The 23148-nt window shown below is 40.0% G+C and overlaps 4 protein-coding genes and 1 long non-coding RNA gene across 9 annotated transcripts in view; 4 read left to right on the top strand and 1 right to left on the bottom strand.

The window, feature by feature from the left end:
- Positions 1–23148, top strand: part of LOC117555816 (protocadherin gamma-C5-like) — a 248914-nt gene that overhangs the window by 27445 nt on the left and 198321 nt on the right. The gene's annotated exons all lie outside the window — the stretch shown is intronic.
- On the top strand, positions 953–2543 carry LOC117555848 (protocadherin gamma-C3-like). The gene has a single exon (XM_034230863.1). The coding sequence runs from the start codon at positions 1665–1667 to the stop codon at positions 2412–2414; it is 750 nt and encodes a 249-aa protein (XP_034086754.1). The 5' UTR covers positions 953–1664; the 3' UTR covers positions 2415–2543.
- Positions 4363–7755, bottom strand: LOC117555852. Of its 2 annotated transcripts, XR_004570461.1 has the most exons (4): positions 7665–7755; positions 7373–7465; positions 6427–7175; positions 4363–4759 (listed from the first exon to the last, which is right to left on the bottom strand). It is a non-coding gene; the product is annotated as an uncharacterized LOC117555852 (long non-coding RNA). The 2 variants fall into 2 exon arrangements; XR_004570459.1 differs by lacking the exon at positions 4363–4759 and having other exon boundaries at positions 5744–7175.
- On the top strand, positions 10136–13491 carry LOC117555828 (protocadherin beta-7). Its single transcript, XM_034230845.1, has one exon. It carries the CDS (start codon positions 10296–10298, stop codon positions 12759–12761), a length of 2466 nt encoding a protein of 821 aa, XP_034086736.1. The 5' UTR covers positions 10136–10295; the 3' UTR covers positions 12762–13491.
- Positions 19589–22272, top strand: LOC117555725 (protocadherin beta-16-like). The gene has a single exon (XM_034230692.1). The coding sequence runs from the start codon at positions 19723–19725 to the stop codon at positions 22270–22272; it is 2550 nt and encodes an 849-aa protein (XP_034086583.1). The 5' UTR covers positions 19589–19722.

Raw genomic sequence — 23148 nt, 5'->3', positions numbered from 1 at the left:
GATGCTACTAATTCTCGTTATTTAGGATGAGAGCATAACCAGTATTTTGTGTGTTATTGCATTGTAATCCAGTCCACAGCGCTTCAGTTTATTCTGCTGATTGCTTTCTCTTCTTACCACTGTGGTTGTGAGGAATAAATGTTGACAGTAAAAATAATACATATTATTAAACCTGTCTTTTCACTGTATGGCTTGGTTGTGTTTTGTAGACCTATTATGATAGATTTTCAGATTCTAACTTGACAGAACATCACTTGTTCATCAATATGCACTCCCAGTTTCACACAAGTAGTTTAGGCAGGTCATGCTGACAGAGTAAGGGACTTTCTTTACTTGTTCTAGTCTATTAGGTTTTGTAACAGGTTTTGTAACTGATTGTTTTTTGTGGGTATACCGGGTTAAAAGTGATGAGCCTTCATTTATTATCCTTATGCTGCCCAGTCTTGTGGTTTTTCAGATTAAGGTGAGAGGTGGATCAATGCATATTTTACTGTTTATGGTGTGGTTAAGCTTTGGGATCATCTTGAACCATATCTTCTGTTAATATGAATTGCACGTCTATATTATGGTACAGGTTAACTTTAAGGGTTGTGGTATTTTTTGTTGAACAGGACACTACTCTTAATGTCCTCTGTTTTCAGACAGAAATGTTTGACTGTCTGCTAATTTCTCTGTCCTTGGTGCTGAACAGCTGATGGAGGCTTTTTGTTTAGTTTCTCCACAACTTCACACAAAGAATACTTTGAGATCTTTTTCATCGGTAATTTAAATAAACCAAGCAATTTAGGAAATCCAAATGAAGTTAATGTTACAAAAAATGCAGATCCTCATAATGACTGGTTTAAGATGGATTCAAAAATATATAAATGCTTGTACAAAATGTAAATTATTAAATCTTTAAAGGGTTGTGTCTCATTGTAACTAATACATAATTTCCTTTAAAATATAAAAAAACAACTTCCCCTTTTAATCCAACTGAAGATGCACGTGCTCTGTATTCCACCTTTTTCAACCCTTCAGATTAGCTTATCTTGACTATAGTAATTTCCGCAAATGTAGTTTTACTACTTTTAAAAGCAGGGGAAGACATCCTTATTCACAGCATTACTAACAAGTCAATACAAATATGTAGATGTATTTATTTATATGTTGGCTGCACAGGATGCTATCAGATGATATAAACAGTGAATCATATACAATTCCTAAACAAAAGTATATATAGACTGGATCATCACAATAACAAAACATACGATTAAAAACAAATCAGATGTGTATATGTAAGAGATAAGTAGAATATTCAAAACCAAGATTATGTACTGGGACACTTGTTGAATTTATGAGTTTCCTGGTTTAAACTGAATGGATAAATGATGTTTCGAATATTTATTTTACATTATTATAGTTGTATTCAGAAGAGAACCGCAGGATGTGGTCAATTTTAAACCTTTTTTTTTTTAAATCAGTATTGTCGTCAAAATTAACTCACGGTGGCGCTATATGCCTGCTTTAAGATGATTGAATTCCTTTTCCTTCTGTGTGGACGTTCCTTATTCTGCTCTTGTGCCTACATAGGGACAGTCACCCTGGATTCGCTGTCCCTTGTGTTATGTAGTTGAGCTGTCTTTATTCTCCTTTTTCTTCAATCTGTAAGGAATTTATAGTCGATGATGGATTCCAACGTAATCTCGTTTCAAACGTGCGGTTTCTTTGTAGTGGTTTATTTCCTGCATGCTGCGTATGGAGACGTGAGCTACACTTTTCCAGAGGAAATGAAACGAGGATCAGTTATTGGAAATATGGCCAAGGATCTCGGGCTGGAAAGGAGCGCGCTCTCTAACAGAAGAGCCCGAATTGACAGCGATGGGACTGATGAACGTTACTGTGACATAAACCTGAATAACGGAGAGTTGATTGTTGCCGACAGGATTGACCGAGAGGGGCTTTGTGGAGAAAAGGCTTCGTGCATCCTAAAACACGAGCTGGTGCTGGAGAATCCCCTCGAGCTCCATCGGATTAGTCTTCACATTCAGGATATTAATGATAACTCGCCACAATTTAACGAAGAATTTATAAATATTGAAATCCGTGAGTCGGCAGACAAGGGAGCTCGTTTTGTGCTAGAGGAGGCGCACGATGCGGATGTAGGACAGAATTCAGTTCAGCAGTACAGCCTCAAAAAGAATGATCATTTCATTTTGTCTGTTGATGGAAACTCAATAGAGCTTGTTCTTGAAAAGGAACTTGATCGTGAAAATCAGCAAGAGATTAATTTGCTCCTCACAGCTTTAGATGGAGGCTCTCCTCAGAGATCAGGTACTGTAGTCATACACGTCACTGTGCTGGATGCTAATGATAACGCCCAGTGTTTAGCCAGGCCGTCTATAAAGCCAGTCTGCCTGAAAACTCTCCTGTAGACACTGTAGTTGTCACAGTGAGCGCTACTGATGCAGACGAGGGAGTCAACGGAGATGTGACGTATGACTTTGGACATGTTACTGAACATGTCAAGAAGTTATTTAGTATTAATAGAAAAGTCGGTGAGATACGAGTGATTGGTCGTATCGATTATGAAACTACCACATTATTTGAAATACGAGTTAAAGCAAAAGATGGGCTCGGGCTGTCATCGTATGCTAAGGTAATCATTTATATCACTGATGTGAATGATAACGCCCCTGTTATCAGTTTAAAATCCCTGACTAACCCCATACCTGAAAACGTGTCACCTGGTGCAGAGGTGGGCATCATTAACGTGCAGGATAGAGACTCTGAGAATAACAGACAGGTCCGCTGCTCCATTCAGCAAAACGTCCCTTTTAAGTTGGTTCCTTCTATTAAAAACTATTATTCTCTGGTGACCACAGGACAACTGGACCGTGAACTAGTATCTGATTACAACATAACAATCACTGCCACTGACGAGGGCTCTCCCCCTCTGTCCTCCTCTAAAACTGTTCAGTTATCGGTAGCAGACATCAACGACAACCCACCTGTGTTTGAGGAGCAGTCTTACAGCGCATATGTGACTGAAAACAACAAACCTGGCTCCACTTTATGTTCCGTTACTGCACGAGACCCCGACTGGAGACAAAACGGTACCGTGATTTATTCTCTGTTACCCGGTGAGGTGAACGGTGCCCCGGTGTCCTATCTGTCTGTTAACGGAGACACGGGGGTGATCCACGCTGTGAGGACGTTTGATTATGAACAGTTCAGGAGTTTTAAAGTCCACGTGATGGCCAGAGACAACGGTTCTCCTCCGCTCAGCAGCAACGTGACCGTCAGTGTGTTCATATCGGATGTGAATGACAACTCTCCTCAGATACTGTACCCCGCCCCGGAGGGCAACTCCTTCATGACCGAGCTGGTCCCCAAAGCTGCACACGGAGGCTCTCTGGTGTCCAAAGTGATCGCGGTGGACGCGGACTCCGGACAGAACGCCTGGCTGTCCTATCATATAGTCAAATCCACTGATCCGGGACTTTTCACTATTGGTCTCCACAGCGGAGAGATCAGGACACAGCGGGACATTTCTGAGTCTGACAGCATGAAACAGAACCTTGTTGTGTCAGTGAAAGATAACGGACAGCCCTCTCTCTCTGCCACCTGCTCCATGTATTTACTTATCTCTGATAACTTGGCTGAGGTGCCAGAACTGAAGGATATTTCTTATGATGAGAAGAACTCCAAACTGACCTCTTATCTGATCATCGCACTGGTTTCCGTGTCCACCTTCTTTCTCACCTTCATCATCATCATCCTGGGTGTGAGGTTTTGTCGCAGGAGAAAGCCCAGACTGTTGTTTGATGGAGCAGTCACCATCCCCAGCGCTTATCTCCCTCCTAATTACGCAGATGTTGACGGAACAGGAACTTTACGCAGCGCTTACAATTATGACGCCTACCTGACAACAGGTTCCAGAACCAGTGACTTTAATTTCGTGTCATCTTACAATGACAACACACTGCCTGCTGACCAGACTCTGAGGAAAAGCCCTTCAGACTTTGCTGAAGTGTTTGGAGACTGTGATTCTTCTCCCGAGGTAGGAATTGTTGACACCATTTGCACTGTGATGATCAAGCTGTTCAGATATGTTTGTCATTCTCTGTCTTTACACGACTATTTTAGACAATATAAGGTCGAGCAAAAATCATGGAACTTTACAAGTAACTAAGATCGATATTTAACGCATAAATGGGCTTTATAATGTGTAACTGCGGCCGTGCACACGGCCTCAAATTGAGCTGTTCTACTGATCAAATTGGCCCTTTAACTCAAATGTATCAAACAGCAAAAACTCCACAGATTAAATTAAAGAAACACGATACAGTTGGCAGTCAACAAAAAGGTTCAAGACAAGGATTTTCTCCCAAGAGTGTATAATATGTATTTATCAATATCAGACACATTTACAAACAATACTTTAACCAGTAAAAACAACAATCTATTATGAATTCTTCTACACCAAGAATGCTATTTAAAATTGTATCCAGCCTAAAACTGACTAAATGAGCTCAGACAGTTACTGTTGGGAGGGTGAAGCAAGCAGGTAAAATCTAAATATTACTCATCGCCACTCACACGACATGTGAGTGGCGGTGAGTAAGTGCCCTGTACAGACACAGCAACTGATAAGAAAGTGATACATGAAGAAAGGTGCACAATGAACTAAACACACACTTAGGGGCAGTGAAGTGAACGTGAGGGGCCTAACACCGCTGAATCCCAACTCCCAAGGCTGCCGCTCACGTCAGGGGTGCTGGATCCCTCAACAAAAGACACAAAACACAACAGTATATCAATTCATTGGATAAGATTCATTGAGATAATAATAACACTACTACTCTTGGGAGACTAGGAATTGGAGCAACAATGTACACAAAAGCATCAAAACAAACTACTATAACCAGGGATGCAGATAACAGGTACGCATGCGCGGCACAAATCTGAATTGCCTAACGTCACTTGTGTCACTACGCGCCTTTGCGTACCTCAAAACAAAAACACATATTTCGTCTACACGTGTTTCTTGTCAACACTCAACGGAGTAAACTACTAGTCATGTACAACAACAATACATTAAGCAGCTACGTTGCCGTTTCACTCCCTGCAAAAGATCTTCGGACTTTCTATGAAGCTTTACAGGAGGCAGAGGCTTAGATAACTGGACAACAGAGTTGGTCGCCGTGTGCACAGACAGGGTTAACGTCAGTATGAACAACATAATTGTGCCAAAACTTCGCCAACTGGCTGCAGTGGGAGACTCCCCTGTGCACATGCTGCGCCCCGCGCACACACACTGGAGAACTGCGCAAAATCAGCTTGATCACAACGTTCACGCTCTGTGGTCAAGCTGCTGCAGTTTTATTTAAAACACAGTTGCCAACGTACTCAGGGTTTTAATGGAAGAGTTTGGAATCAGACAGAGGTGGAGTACTCTGATATTGTTACTCTGTTACAGTAAAAGTCCTGCATTCAAAATGTTACTCAAGTAAAATTAGAAAAGTATTAAAACATTGATTCTGTTTTCTTCAAGTTGTATTTTGTTGGACGAACGCACTTATTGTAAGTCGCTTTGGATAAAAGCGTCAGCTAAATGCAATGTAATGTAATGTAATGTCATATTATCATCAAAATATAGTGAAAGTAGCGACAGTAAAAGTAGTCATTGTGCAGATTGGTCCATTTCAGAATATGATATGTTTTATAATTATTGATCATTAAAGTGTTATCAAAGCTGTTAAGGTGCAGCTGTAATGACTTTGTATACTGCAGGGTAGCTTGTAAATTTACTCCAGGTGGAACTAAAGTCTGATTTAAGAGTTGATTATATTTCACATCATTGATCCAGATCTGTAAAATAACTAAAAAGGTATTCAATACATGTAATGGAGTAAAAGTACACCATTTAGATAAGTACAAAGTAGCATCAAAGTCAAGTAAAGTACACATATCTCAAAATTGTACTTCAGTACAGTACTTGAATAAGTGTACTTAGTAACTTCCCACATCTGAAATCAGATATGATTTCAAGTCATGTGATAATATCTTAGTATTTGATCCTTCAACTTTGCCTCAGGAAATGCAAGGACTTCACAGTGTTGGCAACAAGTTTTGAAGAAAGCAATTCGGAGGCTTAAGAGACAGGGAGGTGCATCTTCATCATCTAGCATGCAAGAAATGTAAATAGACAGTGAAGTAGACACTGAGGAGGACCACGCTTCGTGTGGGGTGAGTACCAAACGCTGTCTCCTGGTCTGAGTAACTCCCTAAAAAAAGTTATTTGCACCTCTGACTATAACAAACCAAAATAAGGGAAACAAAACAGTAAAACAAAACAGCAGTGGCGGACAATCTATAGAAGAACAAAGCACATGTTACAGAAATGCCATAAACAGTCTTTGTAAAAACCATGATCGCTCATACCTTATGTCCCTCGGACAGCGCAGCCCCTCACACACAATACCGCTGGTCTTGTCACCGTCACGGGCAAAGCTACAGTCTGCTGGAGTAATGTGTAAAAGTCAAACACCCAGAGCCTAACATGCCACTAACTCGATAATTGTGGAGACTTACCGGAAACGTCTCGGTCGAACAGGAAAGAACTATCAGGTATCAGCTGTTTAAATATTGTTTACCAAGTGAAGGGAATGCAGAAGTGGGCGGTACCTCTGTTGCGCAATACTACTGTGGTAACCGCATGTAAAGCTAGTCACTGACAACGCCACCTCCTGCTAAGGGGCAGGAGGAACCCGTGGACCCTAAATGTAAGTGTATGACGTGGACCGATTTTAAAGCTTCCCTTAATAGGTTCAATTATGCCAGAGGCATGAATTCCAAAAATATACGCAGCTTTGTTTAACAAGTGTTGGAAACTGTTTAAAATGTCAATTCATGCAAAGTGTTAAAATGGCAAATATAATTCAACACGTATATAAGTTACCCTCCTCAGTTGGGCAGGCCTGGTCCGCTGGGTTGCAGTGCCTGCTAATCGTGAGGGACAAAAACAAGAAAAGCCACACACCAAAACAACGAAAGCATGCAATATTCAAACCACAATCTCTATAAAATAATAACAGAGAGATATTTAGCATAAAGAAAATAAAGTGTCACACCGTGCAGTCCCTACACTGAAGGCAGGCAGCGTTCCACCCGGGCCCAGGCGCCGCAGAGACCTAAGACACAAACAAGAAAATCATTTTTGCCATACACTGCACATGAAGAAAATGAACAATAAAATACAAAGAACACTATAGGACAGTGGCTGGCCTGGTCCTTTTTAAAAGGAAACAACATACTGTAACATGTTAGTTGCTTGCCAGCCTCATTCACCAACTCAATATAAAATTAAAGAGTTAAAAACAAGACATACTTTCACTGAGTTATTTTCCAACTCAGCTCGATCCTTCCGGGGAAATGGTCACTTAATATCCCGGGTTGCTGGGCCGGTTGTGTGCATTGAACTCTGTAAAACACATACATAGGTTGCTTAAAACACAATTAAAAACGCCGCTTTAAAACACCATTTAAAAGCAAATTGCTCGTAACAGACCCGGTCTCGTGCCTGTCGGGAGAATTTCCCTCCGACAACGGTAAAATATCGTCTTGCACTGGCCCTAATAAAACCCAAACTAAATGAGCCACCTTAAAATTGTTATTCCTACCTTTCTGAGAGGGAGAAGACCAGTGACCCTGCAGCCAAGAGAGACTTTCTTAAACTGACTGCAAACGTTTGATGACTTCCTGTTTACCCGGTCACCGGTCATGTGACCACATCAGGTGACACCGTCAGGTGACAATGACGTCAGATTCCCACACTACGGTGGCCGAAAAGTGGTTTACCTCTATGGTCGGCTACAAATGCATCACGATTCGACAGCATAGTTTATTTCTTATTAAGCAGGCGTTTGAAATTCTTTGGTGATTCAAGTAGTAATATATGTTATTATTGAAGCCGGTTTTTCCGTTCAAAACGGCTTCTGTGTTCCTACATTTGTTTTTTAAAGCTTACATTAAACTTGTCTCTCTCCTTGGTGCTGAAAAATCAAGTCTACCCATTTTCTTCGTTTTCTTTGCCATGCCTGTTATACGTTCTTACACACACACACACACACACACACACACACACACACACACACACACACACACACACACACACACACACACACACACACACACACACACACACACACACACACACACACACACACACACACACACACACACACACACACACACACACACACACACACACACACACACACACACACACACACACACACACACACACGTGGTTGCTCTTAGTTGTGTGCACTTTTACCAGTGAAATATACTTGACAGCTTCAGCTCATCTGTGTCCTTGCTGCAATGTTCTCTAGTGTAATTGTAGTGTAAGTATTGTCAATCCCTCGAGTTGAGACTTTATGTTACCTGCCTGAAAGGAGGTCAAGTTTGTCACAGTTGCCCAAGAAAAAAATGAACTGATGCCTTGTTTATTTTGAGTTCATTATTTTTTCTTAAATTAAAATTATAAATTGACTTTTTTTCCATAAAACAAATCATCCAGTTTTATTATTCAATAAAACATTTGTTTTCTATAGTTATAGTAACATTTAATAGATTTGAGTTCATTTAACACACATATAGGCCCTTTTTAAATATAACACATTTCATTCATTTACATCAACTATTAATATGCTCAGCAATTTAAGTGGTATCTCATTACAAGTTGAGAAAACGATGCAACGGTGTTTAAAACCCTCTGAGACCCACATAGGACATTTCCGTTTATGTATATTTTTGTGTTTTGCCTTATACATTGTAATTTATTTATAGTATAATCAAGTGTTACCCATCCTAGAAATCTGCACAACCTCAGCTAATGATATATGTCACTCATTATTAGAGATGTGTATACACTATAATAGGGGATATTTGCCCATAAATTAAAAACACGTTATAAAAACGGAGCTTGAATTTGTTACTTATTTTATTTAAATGAACTGATAACCACAACATTGAAAGAAACATTCAACACAGAGATTTGCACGCATGTATTATGATTGTATCATAACTGTTTAGAAGGTGAACTTCTTCTGTTCATTAGTTGAGTCAATTCTTTTGGGCAGTGTCCATGGGCGTTTTTTTGCCAGGAATTGTCATTTTTTGTCCTGCCAATTTTGAAGACTACACATGATATCATGGCAGTTCCTGTCCACAATCACACTCAGATTCGTCTGCATTTTCATGGACATCGTCACCTTGAAAAATCAGCTCCAACGCCTCAGCTGTAAACTTCCTTGCCATACCTCAGTTTACTTTTAAGACACTAAAATAACGTGTTCCAACTTTTATTTGGTTTTCGCGCGTGGGATTTTACCGGCTCTCGTCTCAGTATAATAAGAACGGTCTCAGTACACAAAACAATGGAACTGACAGGCAACCCTCTGAATCAGACTCCGATTGGCTGTGACTGCATCCACTCAGAGTGTCCGATTCAGAAACGTGACTCTTACACTTTACGTCACAAATAAAGATGGTGGATGATAATATATCTATAAAACATATTTTAAAACGTTACGCACATTCGTTTCACCGAAACAAGTAAACGCCTCTCAGTGAAAAACGTAATAGAGTTGTTCAGTGCCGTTTCTGTAGTTTAAGAGGAAAAGCACCGCATGTCATGGCTTAAACAGCTGAGAAGTTATGACGCTTATCAATCAACACATATAATATCAATGAAAAATAATCATTGTTACATTTACAAAGACGCGATTTTTTCAAATGTATATTTTCAGTTTATGATTTTCCTGTCCATCTTGTCAGAGACAAATGTTCATCTTGGTCACAGTGCAATATATTGTTAAAAATATAAGCAAATGTACTTTCTGTCTCATATCATACTGTCTACTGTTGCACTTGCAATAACCATCTCAGTCTCTTGGTGACGCTCTTTTATAATGTTTGGCTCACGGATGCTATGGCGTGTCTCACCTTATCTGTGTCAGTGGAACTGGAGTATTGAGTTAGAGCCCAGGGCTGTGTGTGCATGCTGTATGTGGATGTGTGGGTGTATGAGGGAGGGAAGAAGAGGGAGACTTTTTTTCCGTGAGAGAGAGGCAGAGAGGGAGCGAGAGAGAACGAGCAGTAATACAATTGGGACAGAGAGAGAGGCATCCAAGCAGACAGCTTTCCTAATAGAGCATGATTAACGCAGCTAGAGAAGCAGGGAACCGTTGGATTCAGCAGCATTTTTTGTTCGCTACTTGGATGTCTATGTTTAGGATTTAGTTGTAATGGCGACTGTACAGCTTTTTCTTAAAGCATGTTTAATAATGGACCAGCGAGTAAACTTAAAATGGTGGCTGCATTTTCTATTAGTTTGCATGCTTTTTGGAATGTCGTTTGGAGAAGTCCGTTACATCCTTCCAGAGGAGATGCAGCGGGGATCGGTTATCGGGAACGTTGCACGGGATCTGGGACTGAAAGTAACGGAGCTTGATGCTCGTCGAGCCCGTGTTGTTGCAGAAGGAACTAGCCAGCTGTGTGAACTGGACACTGCGTCAGGCAATCTTTTGATCACCCAACGGATAGACCGAGAGGAGCTGTGCGCGCAAGCCATTGTCTGCATCCTACAGTACCAGCTCCTGCTTGAAAATCCTCTGCAAGCATACAGCTTAGTTTTGGATATTGCTGACATAAATGACAACAGCCCAGTTTTTGCTGTAGGGAAGATACAACTAGATTTAGTCGAATCCACAGTCCTGGGGAGGCGCTTTCCACTGGAGATTGCGCATGACCCCGATCTGGGAACAAACTCAGTCCGTGAATATAAACTTAGTCCGAATGATCATTTTGCACTTGAAATTAGTACCCAAATAAACGGCAATGCTTATCCTGAACTAGTTCTTAAGAAGGCCTTGGACCGAGAGGCACAGGCTGAACATGTACTGAAAATCAATGGAATTGACGGGGGAAATCCAGTCAGATCAGGAACTGCTTCTATCCATATCCGTGTTTTGGACGCCAATGACAACGTCCCAGTTTTTAGCCAACAAGTTTACAAAGCCTCTGTCCCAGAAGACTCTGCCATAGGGACTGTCATAGCGAAGCTGAATGCAACGGACTTGGATGAAGGTCTTTATGGAGAGATAACATACACTTTCAGTCACCTGTCAGACAAGATAGGAGGGGTAATTGAAATTGACCCTGTGAGTGGAGAAGTTCGGCTGTCAGGTGCCATTGACTATGAAGATGCCAGTACGCATGAGCTGGATGTTCAGGCCAAAGATGGGGGTGGTCAGGCGTCTCACTGTAAACTTGTCATTGACGTCCTTGATGTCAATGACAACAAACCCATTATAGAAATAAAATCAGCCTCAGCTAACGTGGTTGAAAACTCTAAACCAGGAACTATGGTTGCTCTGATTAACATCTATGACCTGGACACAGGCAGCAGTGGGCGTGTCACGTGTAGAATCCAAGATGGTGTCCCATTTAAGTTTGTATCCGAGGTCAAAAACTACTACATGTTAGTGACTGACGGAATACTGGACAGAGAACTTCAACCCCAGTATAACATTACAGTCACTGCCACTGATGCTGGATCCCCCTCACTCTCCAGTGTAAAAGTTTTAACAATTGTGGTCAATGACATCAATGATAACCCCCCGACTTTTACGCAGAGGGAGTACAATGCCAACATCCTGGAAAACCAACCTGTGGGCACATTTGTGATGAAAGTAAAAGCAGAGGACATTGATGACGGATCTAACGCAAATATACTGTACCAATTATCAAAGGACACAAAGTCAGAAGTGTCCTCCTTCCTCACCATCAACTCTGACACAGGAGAGCTCTTCACTTCCCTTCTATTTGATTACGAACAGGCAGTTCACTTTCAAATTAAGGTGACAGCTCGAGATGGAGGGGATCCTCCTCTCTCCTCCACCTGCACTGTTAACGTTTTCATTAAGGATCAAAATGACAATGCACCTGTTGTCCTATATCCTGTCCAAAACACCGGGTTCATTGCTGAGGACAGGGTGCCAGTTGAAGCTCCTAAAGGCTACCTGGTTACTAAGGTGGTAGCTGTGGACGCCGACTCTGGCCATAACGCCTGGCTCTCCTACAGAATAATCAAAGCAACGCGGCCTAACCTGTTTATGGTCGGTCTGCATACAGGAGAAATCAGAACTGTGCGAGCCTTCATGGAGGAAGATGAACCAAAACAAACTGTTGTTGTTTCTGTGACGGATAATGGGCCAGCATCTCTGTCCGCCACCGCTACAGTCAGCATAGAGATTAGTGACGGGCTTGCTGTTTTAAATGAACTCTTTGAGTTTGCAGATGCGTCACAGGACAGCAATAACTTAACGCTCTATTTGATCATTGCTCTGTCAGCTATTTCTGCTCTCTTTGTGCTGTTAATCAGTGGTGTGTTTTATTTTAAGCTCTGCAGGCATAGTTATGTTTACCGTTCAAACAATGCTAGTCTCCCCATGTTTCCCACTACCTACTGCCCCCCTAGTTTTACAGATTTAAACCGCTGCGGGACCCTGATGAAAGATGAACGGTACGATTCCTTTTTGACCACTGGGTCTTGGAGAGGCGATTTTCGTTTCGCCTCAAGCACAGACACTGACACTCTGAAGCAAAGAAGTGCAGCCTATCAAAAACACACGCTAAGGCGCGCGAGTACAGATAGGGCTACTCTGAAAGTGAGGGCAGGGGTTCCGCAGCCTTGTTATGTATTTCAATAAAACTCGGCTCATCACTTTATATGTTGTCAAATAAAACTTGTGCGATTAATTTAATGTTGACCCTGGGGATGCCAAATATTACAGAATTGTATCTCTGTGTTGTCAATGCAACAATATGTTTTGTAAAGTTGTTGGAGTTATGCTGATAACCTCAGCATTATCCCACATTTGACCTTAAATATAGATGAAAATCCTAACCCAGTTGTTTTTTCTGGAAGATTTAAAAAAAAAAAAAATGGTATAGTAGCATATACATGGTCATTATTAAATCTCCATCTGTGTTGTTTTTTAAATGAAATATTGAAAACATGTTCAGCAGACAGTTGTTTGTTTGTCATAACTTTATTCAGGCAGAATACTCTCCCTTTCTTTGTCTTACTTATTGTTGTAAGTGCATGGACATTTCTGACCACTCTACTATCTTCTGATCTTACGAGAACAAACATTTGTGTCGTATTTCTTTCTGCAAATATTTGTATTTGTCCTTGGTATACTCTTCTTTGCCTCTAATAATGTGTTGGTGCAGCCTTTGCTCTTGTAATTAATGTCAATTGTCTGACTTGGAATACACAGCAGCCAAGTGTTGATAGAATCATGTTGTGTTTTTACAAAGTAACACATGGGTGATAGAGTCAAATGAAAGGTTTGTACTACATTGTATGGATTTAACTTTATGTAAACAGACTATAAGTGTATACAGAGGAAAAATAAACTTGAAGAGAATCTTGTTTTTAGTTATCCGGTGCCTTATTGAGCTTTTAAACATAATCTGTAAAGGAGAGAAATCAAAGGATACAAGAAAACAAAGCGTATGGTCACATGAGCAAAAATCCATGGCAACTGTGATTAATAAGATAATGCACCCTGACATACTTGCATAAGATAAGGACTTTAATGATTCCTCACCTGGTAACATTCATTTGATACAGCATTTCAAAGGAGGAAAACTATTTTTTAACATGATAAAAAAAGTCATAAAAAAAGACAAAACACCAAGGAAGATACGTATGTTAGATTCATATAGGCATCTACTACTTTTTGAAAGTCATGCATGTCTTTATAGTACAACATGCCTCCATTTAGGATAGAGGAATACATTTTTGCAAAAAATAAAAAGAAACCTCTCCATTTTCTGATTTGCCATTCGATAATATGATATTGTAAAGTGGTTACAAATCATATAACATCAATGCAGAGCAAATACATATAGGTAATATAACGTTGTTTATTTTACCATAACTTTGCTGCTAACTTGAAATATCAAATGAATTATATTTATCAGGCATTCATTTGAATACACACAGTTCAAAATTATAAATGTAATATGTAGACATTAACAAATAATAATCATAATGCTTCAATAGCATGGCTTTATACAATACATACCCCTTTAACATATTTGACTAAATCATTTTATATATTATTGTATGAAGCATTGTCCTAGAAATACAATTATAAACACGTTTATAAATACACATTACTTCACCTACTTCTTATACAACGTAATACAACATATAAGAATAGTGATAGTAAAACTTTTTTATTTAAACAAATGTTTTTTTTCCAGGTTTCTTGAGTCAATAGGTTTAAGACATACAAAGGTAGAACACAACAATATGACAAAAGCAACACATTTAAAGTCACAAGCAGCATACAACATAAATATGTTCACGTATGACAAGAATTGTAGTTTGTGGTAAGTCTTATATAACAGTTGTCTGTATGTGTGTGCTTGTTTGTGTCATGGTTGTAAACACAGAGAGGTTGTGTCATCAAAATAAGTCCCATGTGAATTCATGTGTGTTCCTGTTTGTGTTATAGCTGCAGGGTAGTTTGTGCCCCTAATTATTTCCATGGAAGAAGGTGCTAACAACAGCAATTACTGTCATCTATTATCTGGGTCACAGGAACCATGTTTTAAGTTGTGTGTTTGGCACTATGAGAGCAAGATATGTCAATTTAACAACATGGCTGCTATACATTTACATCACAGGGTTTCCATTGTACTTATTTTGTAATACTGACAATGATTACGTTTAGTTTTATCTAAACACTAATCCACAAAGTAAGGGATGAAATGTTTTGAACACATTTGACACATTTTGTAAATATAACGAGTTGGGATTTTCTAGCAACATATGATTTCCACTCTAGTTGTTCTATGATTAACTGTCAGGGAATTTGAAACTGTGATTTGATATGAGTGGATGATGTAATCAGGATGAATTTTCTAAATGATAACATAATAAGAAGAGGGCATGTGTTTAAGCTGATTGAAGAATGAAGTAAGCAGCATTTTGAAACACATAGAAGGTGCCAATTGACAGGGAAAGTAACCTTCTGAAGACTTGGTTTAGAAAGGAGGGCACAGCACTATTTTTGGTTTGCTAATAATATTCTGGGGTGTGCAGAACAGAGCTTAACAGGGAGAAGCTTTATCTTTGTTAACATTATATTACTTTAGGAACACTTTCTATGAAGACCACGTATATAGTGCATTGTGATGGTATTCCTATAATAATTTATAATGCACATTATAACAGTGATATAACGTTTTTATCATTAATTTGATTGATTTATAAAAGTGTCATATACTGGCTGGGGTTGACTGATGGGGCTTATAAAACATTATGACCTATTCTCACCAATATAAACCACCATTATACATGTTTCATCAATGTTTCATTTTTGGTAGTTAGCAAATGTGTTCCATTTTCATGTATTTAGGGAAATCCATGGTTCATCGTAAGTGATTAAGAATGAACTTGAACATCTATCTGGTGTCACTATTTGTGTTTGACTATTTGTAAAGTCTACACACCTAATGCTAAGCAACCCTGGAAGTGATCCTGTGTGGCACCCAATTTTTGTTGACAAATCTCCAGGGCAGTAAATACATCTCAATAGTGTCTGATATGTCAAAAGATCAGACCTTTTTATTATTCATCATAAAGCTGAGGACATGTAAACCCAGATCTGATTAATTTCTATTTTTCAGAATTCAAAAGAATGAATACTAACCGGCTTTTTTCTCCTTTCCTTTCTCGGTGCACTCCTTGAACAAAAACAACAATTTCCATCCAGCAGGTAAGAGTATTTTCATATCCTTTCTTTTTAAATCCCACACAGGTCTCCCAGGTGTTAGTATTACAGTCTCACACCATCGAGATTAAATACCATCAACCCATATTTAATTTCCATGAATGTTCCATGTCTTTTCTTTACTCTCTCTCTTTTTCCTTCTATATCTATTCTTCACCACACTCAAACTGCATCGAAAAATACCAAAAAAACATCCCTGATCTTCTCAAATATTGCTTTGAAAGTGATATTCACAAGACTGACATTTTATGCAGCAGTCTTTTCAACACAGGCAGCTGCATTGCTCCTATTTTTGCACGCTTTGTGATTCCACCCGAGATTTATACACTGCATTAATATTAATCATCCTGCTGTGCAGCCATGCCTGAATAATGCAGAATCATGATGTGCAGAGTGGGATGCTATGCAGTAGTATGCTTATATTGTGTGTGCGTGTGCGTGTGCGTGTGCGTGTGGAAAGGGGGGATGCAAGGCACTATTGTGGCCTATTAAAAATAGGTTTGTGCAAACATGTTAAAGGAGAGGAATATACTGCTCTAAAGTGTGTCAGTGCCAATTCATGCTCATGAGTGAGTGTTGCAGTGGATTTTTGGATGCGAAATCCACTACTAAAATGTAGGTCACTGGAATTACCAGTCAGATTGGATCAGACAGAAACGATTATCTAATGTTTTTATTTTGTATGTATCTTTAGAAAACTCTGTGCTGTTCAACTAAGTGTGTGTACGTCCACAATTTGTTCTTGACATTTAAGCTTTTGGTTCCTCCCTTACATTTGAAATGATTGCAGCTGTTAAATGTTTCAATGACCTGCAGGAAGTTGTGTTATTAGTGAAACCACTTCCCGACACAATACAACATTTCCCCAGACTTACCCACTTGTACTTATAGTATGTTCATATCTTAACATTACCATAGCACGGTCTCTGTATAAGCAGGTACTGAGAAACTGAACATGTTGTCTTTGTGCCAGACCTGTATTATTCTGAACTATTTTAATGTCATATTTTGTAATATGTATGGTTCAGCAGGAAGGGCTTGTTTCGTGAAATTGGAAAATGCAGAGTATAAAGTCCAAGCATCGGTACACACATACCGATTATGGTGTTGTCTTACTGTTGGTGATGCTGTTGCCTTAGACTCTCTAACATCAGCCTTACAACAAGTCACCGACAGTCTGCAAAGGATACGGCGATGGCAATGTGAAAATATTCACTAAGCCTCTTGTATGGATGGTGGCATTATGTGGATATGACCGAATGATACAAGGCCATTTTGGATCCGATATTCACAGGAAGACATGAATATTCTGAAGAGCAAAGTGATGTTATTTGATTGGAGAGTCTCCATTTTGCTTCTCTGCATTGTTGCTGCAGTTAGTGGACAAATTCGTTATTCTATATTAGAGGAGATGAGGAAAGGGCTGTTTGTCGGAGACGTTGCAAAAGACCATGGACTTGGAAGTAAAAAGGTTAGTTTCTGGTCGGGCTCAACTTGTTATAGATGATGATAACCAATATGTCGTGCTGAACCAGAACAAAGGACATATTGTTGTCAATGAAATAATTGATAGAGAACAACTACTACGTGTGCAGGACGACTGACTCCCAAAGGAGTGACATCAAGTATAAGCAACCAATGAGCCAAAGTTTGGTTAGTGTGGATGACGCTGGGACTGAAACTCTGGAGAAAGGAGAGCGGTCACCAGGTGTACCTCGCATGTCTACTCCGGTAAGTCAGTGTGTTCGATGCAAATCATATCAGCTTTTACATTTATGGACATCATGAATTGTATAGAAGCTTTACTTTCAAATACTGACATAACATTTTAAAGACTGGACTTATACAAAGGGTTTATGTTTATGTTCTGCAGCTCCTTCGCTGTCCATGGTGCTGAATATTTGCTTTGCACTGAGACACTCTTAATAAGACTGTCATTGAAGACGTTTCGTGACTAAACTTTAAGACCCTGGTTGAATTTAATAACTCAATTCAGTGTTCTTATTGTGATCTGCCCCACCGGGGGGGGGGGGGCCGCGATAATAAAGGGGGTTAGGATACTTAACGCTAACCTGGGTTCCCCAATACGAGCCCTTAGGACAAGTCACGCAGATAAGAGTAAAATGATGGACAGGGACGAGGCCTCAAGTTCAAATGTTTACAAAAGTGTATTATATAAATAATCAGGTAACAGTTCAGTATTATAAAATGCAGATTAAAACTTGTTCAGCTTCCCCAGTCAACACACCTAAGTCCCACGATTGAAGGCTGGCTCTGACAAGGAGAGAATAACTAGAAGGATTATAATATCACACATATAGTGATAGTTAAATAGTTAACAAGTGATTATTCTGGCCAACTGCTGAGGGTTTCCCCAAAATCACAATATCACGTGTAGCTGCATTCATTTAACACTCACTGCAAATCACTCCGCTCCACAGTATGGCCAGGATTGTCACTGAAGAAGGATAAACACAGAGACAGTATTAGACCTTGTGGGACAGGGTGGGTCGTTACAAGGAGGGTGCTGTCGCTTTAAAGACTTAATCACTATGCACAATACAACAAAATAGACGCAAAACATAGAAGGCATGCAAATCAATATTTAGGCAACAAATAGCCTGTAGGCATGGTAAAATACAGCTAAAACCTAAGATCAAGCAAAGGAAAGGCAAAACATAGCAAACTCCTCTGATGCAAACGCACCCACTCAAATATCACCTCACTGGACACCTCCGCAACGGTGATTCTCTACACAGTCTCTGCTGGGGCTGTCAAGAAGCCTGGCGTTTACAGGCCACATGTTAACAATTTAGTGGTAGGCCTACACTGAATGTTACAAGTCCTAACAGCAGCTTCACATACCTCGTATAGGGGGAATACACGCCTATCAGCCAGACAACGATGACCGGAACAAGAACACACTAGTAATATCACAGCTGATTTGGGTGAGGTGTGTCTGTGAGCATTTAAAGTGTAGCGGGAGATGCTGAACTACGTACAGCTGCGGCGTTTTCCTTATATGGAAGGGCCAGCTGACTAAAGAGGGGGGGGGGGGGGGGTGTCTTAAAGGGCCAGTGGCGGCCCAGCCACGTGAAAAAATGATCTGACAGCTAATCCAGAAAGCAGTAGCGCCGGCTACATTACCATGATAATACAACTAATAATAAGTATAATTATTATAATAATAATAATAATAATAATAATAATAATAATAATAATAATAATAATAATAATAATCTAAGTAATTGCATTTAATGACTGCGAAAATATACTTTTTTTACTACTGCTTCATTATATTCTCTTAATGCTTTGAACAATGAGCTAGACCCTCTTAATTTCTCAATGCACATTCTAGTCTCTGGTTTAGTTTATATTTATAGAAACAATGGCACCATTAAGGAGGAGTTGGAGTTGTAAGTATAGGTAAATGTTTCCTGTCAATGTAGTAGAGCTTTTTCTGTATTTTGTTTTGTTTTTGTTTTTCATGAATGAAAACTAAATGTATAGGCTACGTAGGGTTTTTGTCATCACCAAATGTGACACTACCATATAATTACAACCAAAACTCCAACTCATGCAGTTGATTTTCTTGTGATGCAGGTTTGATCATTTATCCTCTAAGTGACGCTGTTGCCTGGTAAATCATTTTACTGTGCATAGTGACGCAGTTCTGTTCCCTCCCCTGCACTGCGTTGTACAAGAGGGGATGATCTGTATTTATACGAGCTGGGGCTCATCGCAGACACAGACCATATATTAACCTTCCTATTTTCCCTAATCTGGACTGTATGTGTTTTCGTCAGTCAGTTACAATCTTCATTTTATTGTCCGGTTTGCTTTAAGACCCTTGTTTTCCATGGCACGTCAAGACAATTTTCGAGACGGAGGAGTGAGATGCCGATCGTTTGGACAATTGCGAGGGGGACTGTATCTGGGTTTTTTTCTCTTTTTTTTACTTAATCAAGTAGTTGCCCAAATACGGTATTCCATCCCAGAGGAGAAGAAGAAAGGGTCGCTTGTTGGTAATGTAGCACAAGATCTTGGTTTGGATCTGAAGAGGCTTCGTTCTGGGCGGGCCCGTATCGTGACTGGAGAAAACATCCACTACACCGAGCTGAAGACAGACAAAGGGATTCTAGTCGTGAATGAGAGAATAGACCGAGAGCAGCTTTGTGGAGACGAAACGCCGTGTAGCTTTACCTTTGAGATTTTATTGGAAAACCCAATGGAGTTGCACCCTGTGACTATAGAAGTATTGGACGTAAATGACAACGCTCCTATTTTCCAAAACAGTCATTTGAAATTTGAAATAAGCGAATCAGCCGTGCTTGGTTCCCGATTTGTTTTAGAAAGTGCAGACGATGCTGATGTTGGGGGAAATGGTCTGCAGAATTACGTATTAACTCCGAACGATAATTTTGATTTAAAACAACACGTCAATCCGGACGGCAGTAAATATGCTGAAATGGTGCTTCAGAAACCCCTGGACAGAGAAGAGCAGCCACGCCTGTCTCTAAAACTGCTGGCAGTGGACGGTGGAGATCCACAGAGATCTGGTACAGTAAATATAGATGTTTTCATCCTTGATGCCAATGATAATGCACCTGTGTTCAACCAGACACTATATAAGGCCACGGTGATTGAAAATGCATCAAAAGGCACACATATTATCACTGTGAATGCAAGCGATATTGATAGTGGTTCAAACGGAAAGATAACGTATTCATTTTCAAAATCAAAAGCAGGAATAGCTGATTTGTTCGAAATAGATGAGGCTACTGGGAAAATATATGTGGCTAAGGAAATAGATTTTGAAAAAGACAAAAAAGTCGAGTTCAGGGTTGAAGCCAAAGATCATGGCGGACTGACAGATTCTAGCAAAGTTGAAATTGAGGTAATCGATGTAAATGATAATGCTCCGGTCATTAACGTGATGTCCTTCACGAGCCCTGTGTCTGAAGACTCCCCCGCCGGTACAACTATTGGCATAATTAATGTTAAAGATCTGGATTCGAGTGAAAACGGACAAGTTAGGTGCACGATCGAAGGCAATGTTCCTTTTAAAATTAAATCCAATGTTAGAAATTACTATGCATTGATCACTGATGCTGCATTAGATCGTGAAAATCTGCCAGAGTGTAACATTACTGTTATTGCCTCAGACACTGGCTCGCCACCACTCTCAACTACAAGAACCTTTTATCTTAAGGTTTCTGATGTAAATGATAATGCCCCAGTATTTCCCCAGAGCGTTTATAGTGCATACATCACAGAGAATAATTCTCCGGGTGTATCTGTATTAAGTGTTCGAGCTAGAGACCCTGATGAAAACCAAAACGCCCGTGTTTCCTATATTTTGGAAGAGTGTGAAATAGGCGGATCTCCAATTTCTGTATATGTTTCGGTTAATGCAGAAAGCGGAGCAATACATGCAGTGCGCTCATTTGATTATGAACAAATAAAGCAAGTTGTATTCACTGTCAGAGGACAGGATGGAGGCTCTCCTCCACTGAGTAGCAATGTGACTGTGAAATTACTGATCCAGGACCAGAACGACAACCCTCCTCAGGTCCTGTACCCAGTCCAGACTGGTGGCTCTCTGGTGGCTGAGATGGTGCCTCGTTCAGCAGATGTGGGCTATCTGGTCACTAAAGTGGTGGCTGTTGATGTGGACTCTGGACAGAATGCCTGGCTCTCCTATAAACTGCAGAAAGCCACAGACAGGGCGCTGTTTGAAGTGGGCTTACAGAATGGAGAAATAAGGACTATCCGCCAGGTGACTGATAAAGATGCTGTGAAACAAAGACTGTCTGTTATAGTGGAGGACAACGGGCAGCCCTCTCGTTCAGCTACAGTCATTGTTAACGTGGTGGTGGCTGACAGCTTCCCGGAAGTGCTGTCTGAGTTCACTGACTTTACACAGGACAAGGAGTACAATGACAACCTGACTTTTTACTTAGTGCTGGCTCTGGCTGTAGTGTCCTTCCTCTTCATCACGTGTTTAGTGGTTATTATATCAGTGAAGATCTACAGGTGGAGACAGTCTCGCATCATGTGTCACTCCAATCTCCCTGTGATTCCTTATTATCCTCCACGTTACTCAGACACTTTGGGGACAGGGACTCTCCAACACGTGTACAACTACGAGGTGTGCAGGACGACTGACTCCAGAAAGAGTGACTGTAAGTTCGGCGGAGCAGGTAGTCAGAACGTGCTGATAATGGACCCCAGTTCTACAGGGACGATGCAGCGGATACAGAGTGAAAAGAGCATCCTGGATGAACCAGACTCTCCTCTTGAGGTGAGTCAAAAATGCCAGCTTCGTCTTTTTGGACCCTTTGTTTTCCTTTTGTTTCTAGTTTCATGTTCAGTGCCAAGGACAGCTTATTTTTCTTACACAACCTGATCAAAATGCTGTGTCTTTTAAACATTGCAAAGATATGTTTGGAATAGCAAAGGCTCTTGAATGAGCATTCATATGAAATTATATTACTGCATTCTGTCTCAATGCATTGTGAGGGAAGTAATGCAGAATCAGTAATGTTGTGTGTGCAGTGTTCTGGCAACGTAATCATTGTTTAGATACCATTTATTTTGCTTCTTCAAATTTGGGAAATAGTTTTGTCACAAGAGCAGGTAAAACATATTCACGCTTGGAAAAGAAAGATGCTGTTAGTGTGGTTTACATTAGCAACACTTGCATTTTGAACAGTGCTGTGCAATGTCTTAAGTAGAAGCAGGATCCTCCACTTTCATGATAGTGCTTATAGGGATTGATTTATCAGACCATGCAAACCGCTAAATTATAGGGAGTCAATCAAAGTTTTTCGCTTTTAAACATGCCTATAATTGTAACATGATGATTACCATTTTATGTATTTATTAAATAAACACATACAATGTAACAAGAAACAACAAGAAAAACAAGAAATACATTTTATTTCTTGTTTTTCTTGTTCGAACGTGTGCACAGTATACCACCTTTCTTGAAAGTGAGATTACATTTTCTTTATTCATACTGGTCCTATTGCCTTAAATGTATACTCATAATTTGCTATTAAACAACCTGTTGAATGGCAAATATTTCAATTTACCACAGAAAAGTAGTTTTTTTTACAGACTTTCCGAAATGATTTCTAGGAAGAGTTCAGTTTGTCTTCTTCAGAACTTTAGTGTGGTATGTGCAGTAATTGATGTACAGCTTTCAGACTCTAAGGGACGCTGTTGGTCAGTAAATGATATCCTGTTAAATGTCGTCATTCAGTCCACCCCTAAGCAGACT

This window comes from Gymnodraco acuticeps, unplaced genomic scaffold, assembly GCF_902827175.1.
Source record: "Gymnodraco acuticeps unplaced genomic scaffold, fGymAcu1.1, whole genome shotgun sequence".
NCBI classification, from domain to species: Eukaryota; Metazoa; Chordata; class Actinopteri; order Perciformes; family Bathydraconidae; genus Gymnodraco; species Gymnodraco acuticeps.
This window is presented reverse-complemented; position numbering and strand designations above follow the sequence as displayed.

Excerpts from the sequence above, each read along its gene's own strand:
- LOC117555828 (XM_034230845.1), top strand. The coding sequence starts at position 10,296 with ATGGCGACTGTACAGCTTTTTCTTAAAGCATGTTTAATAATGGACCAG.
- LOC117555848 (XM_034230863.1), top strand. The coding sequence starts at position 1,665 with ATGATGGATTCCAACGTAATCTCGTTTCAAACGTGCGGTTTCTTTGTA.
- LOC117555725 (XM_034230692.1), top strand. The coding sequence starts at position 19,723 with ATGGCACGTCAAGACAATTTTCGAGACGGAGGAGTGAGATGCCGATCG.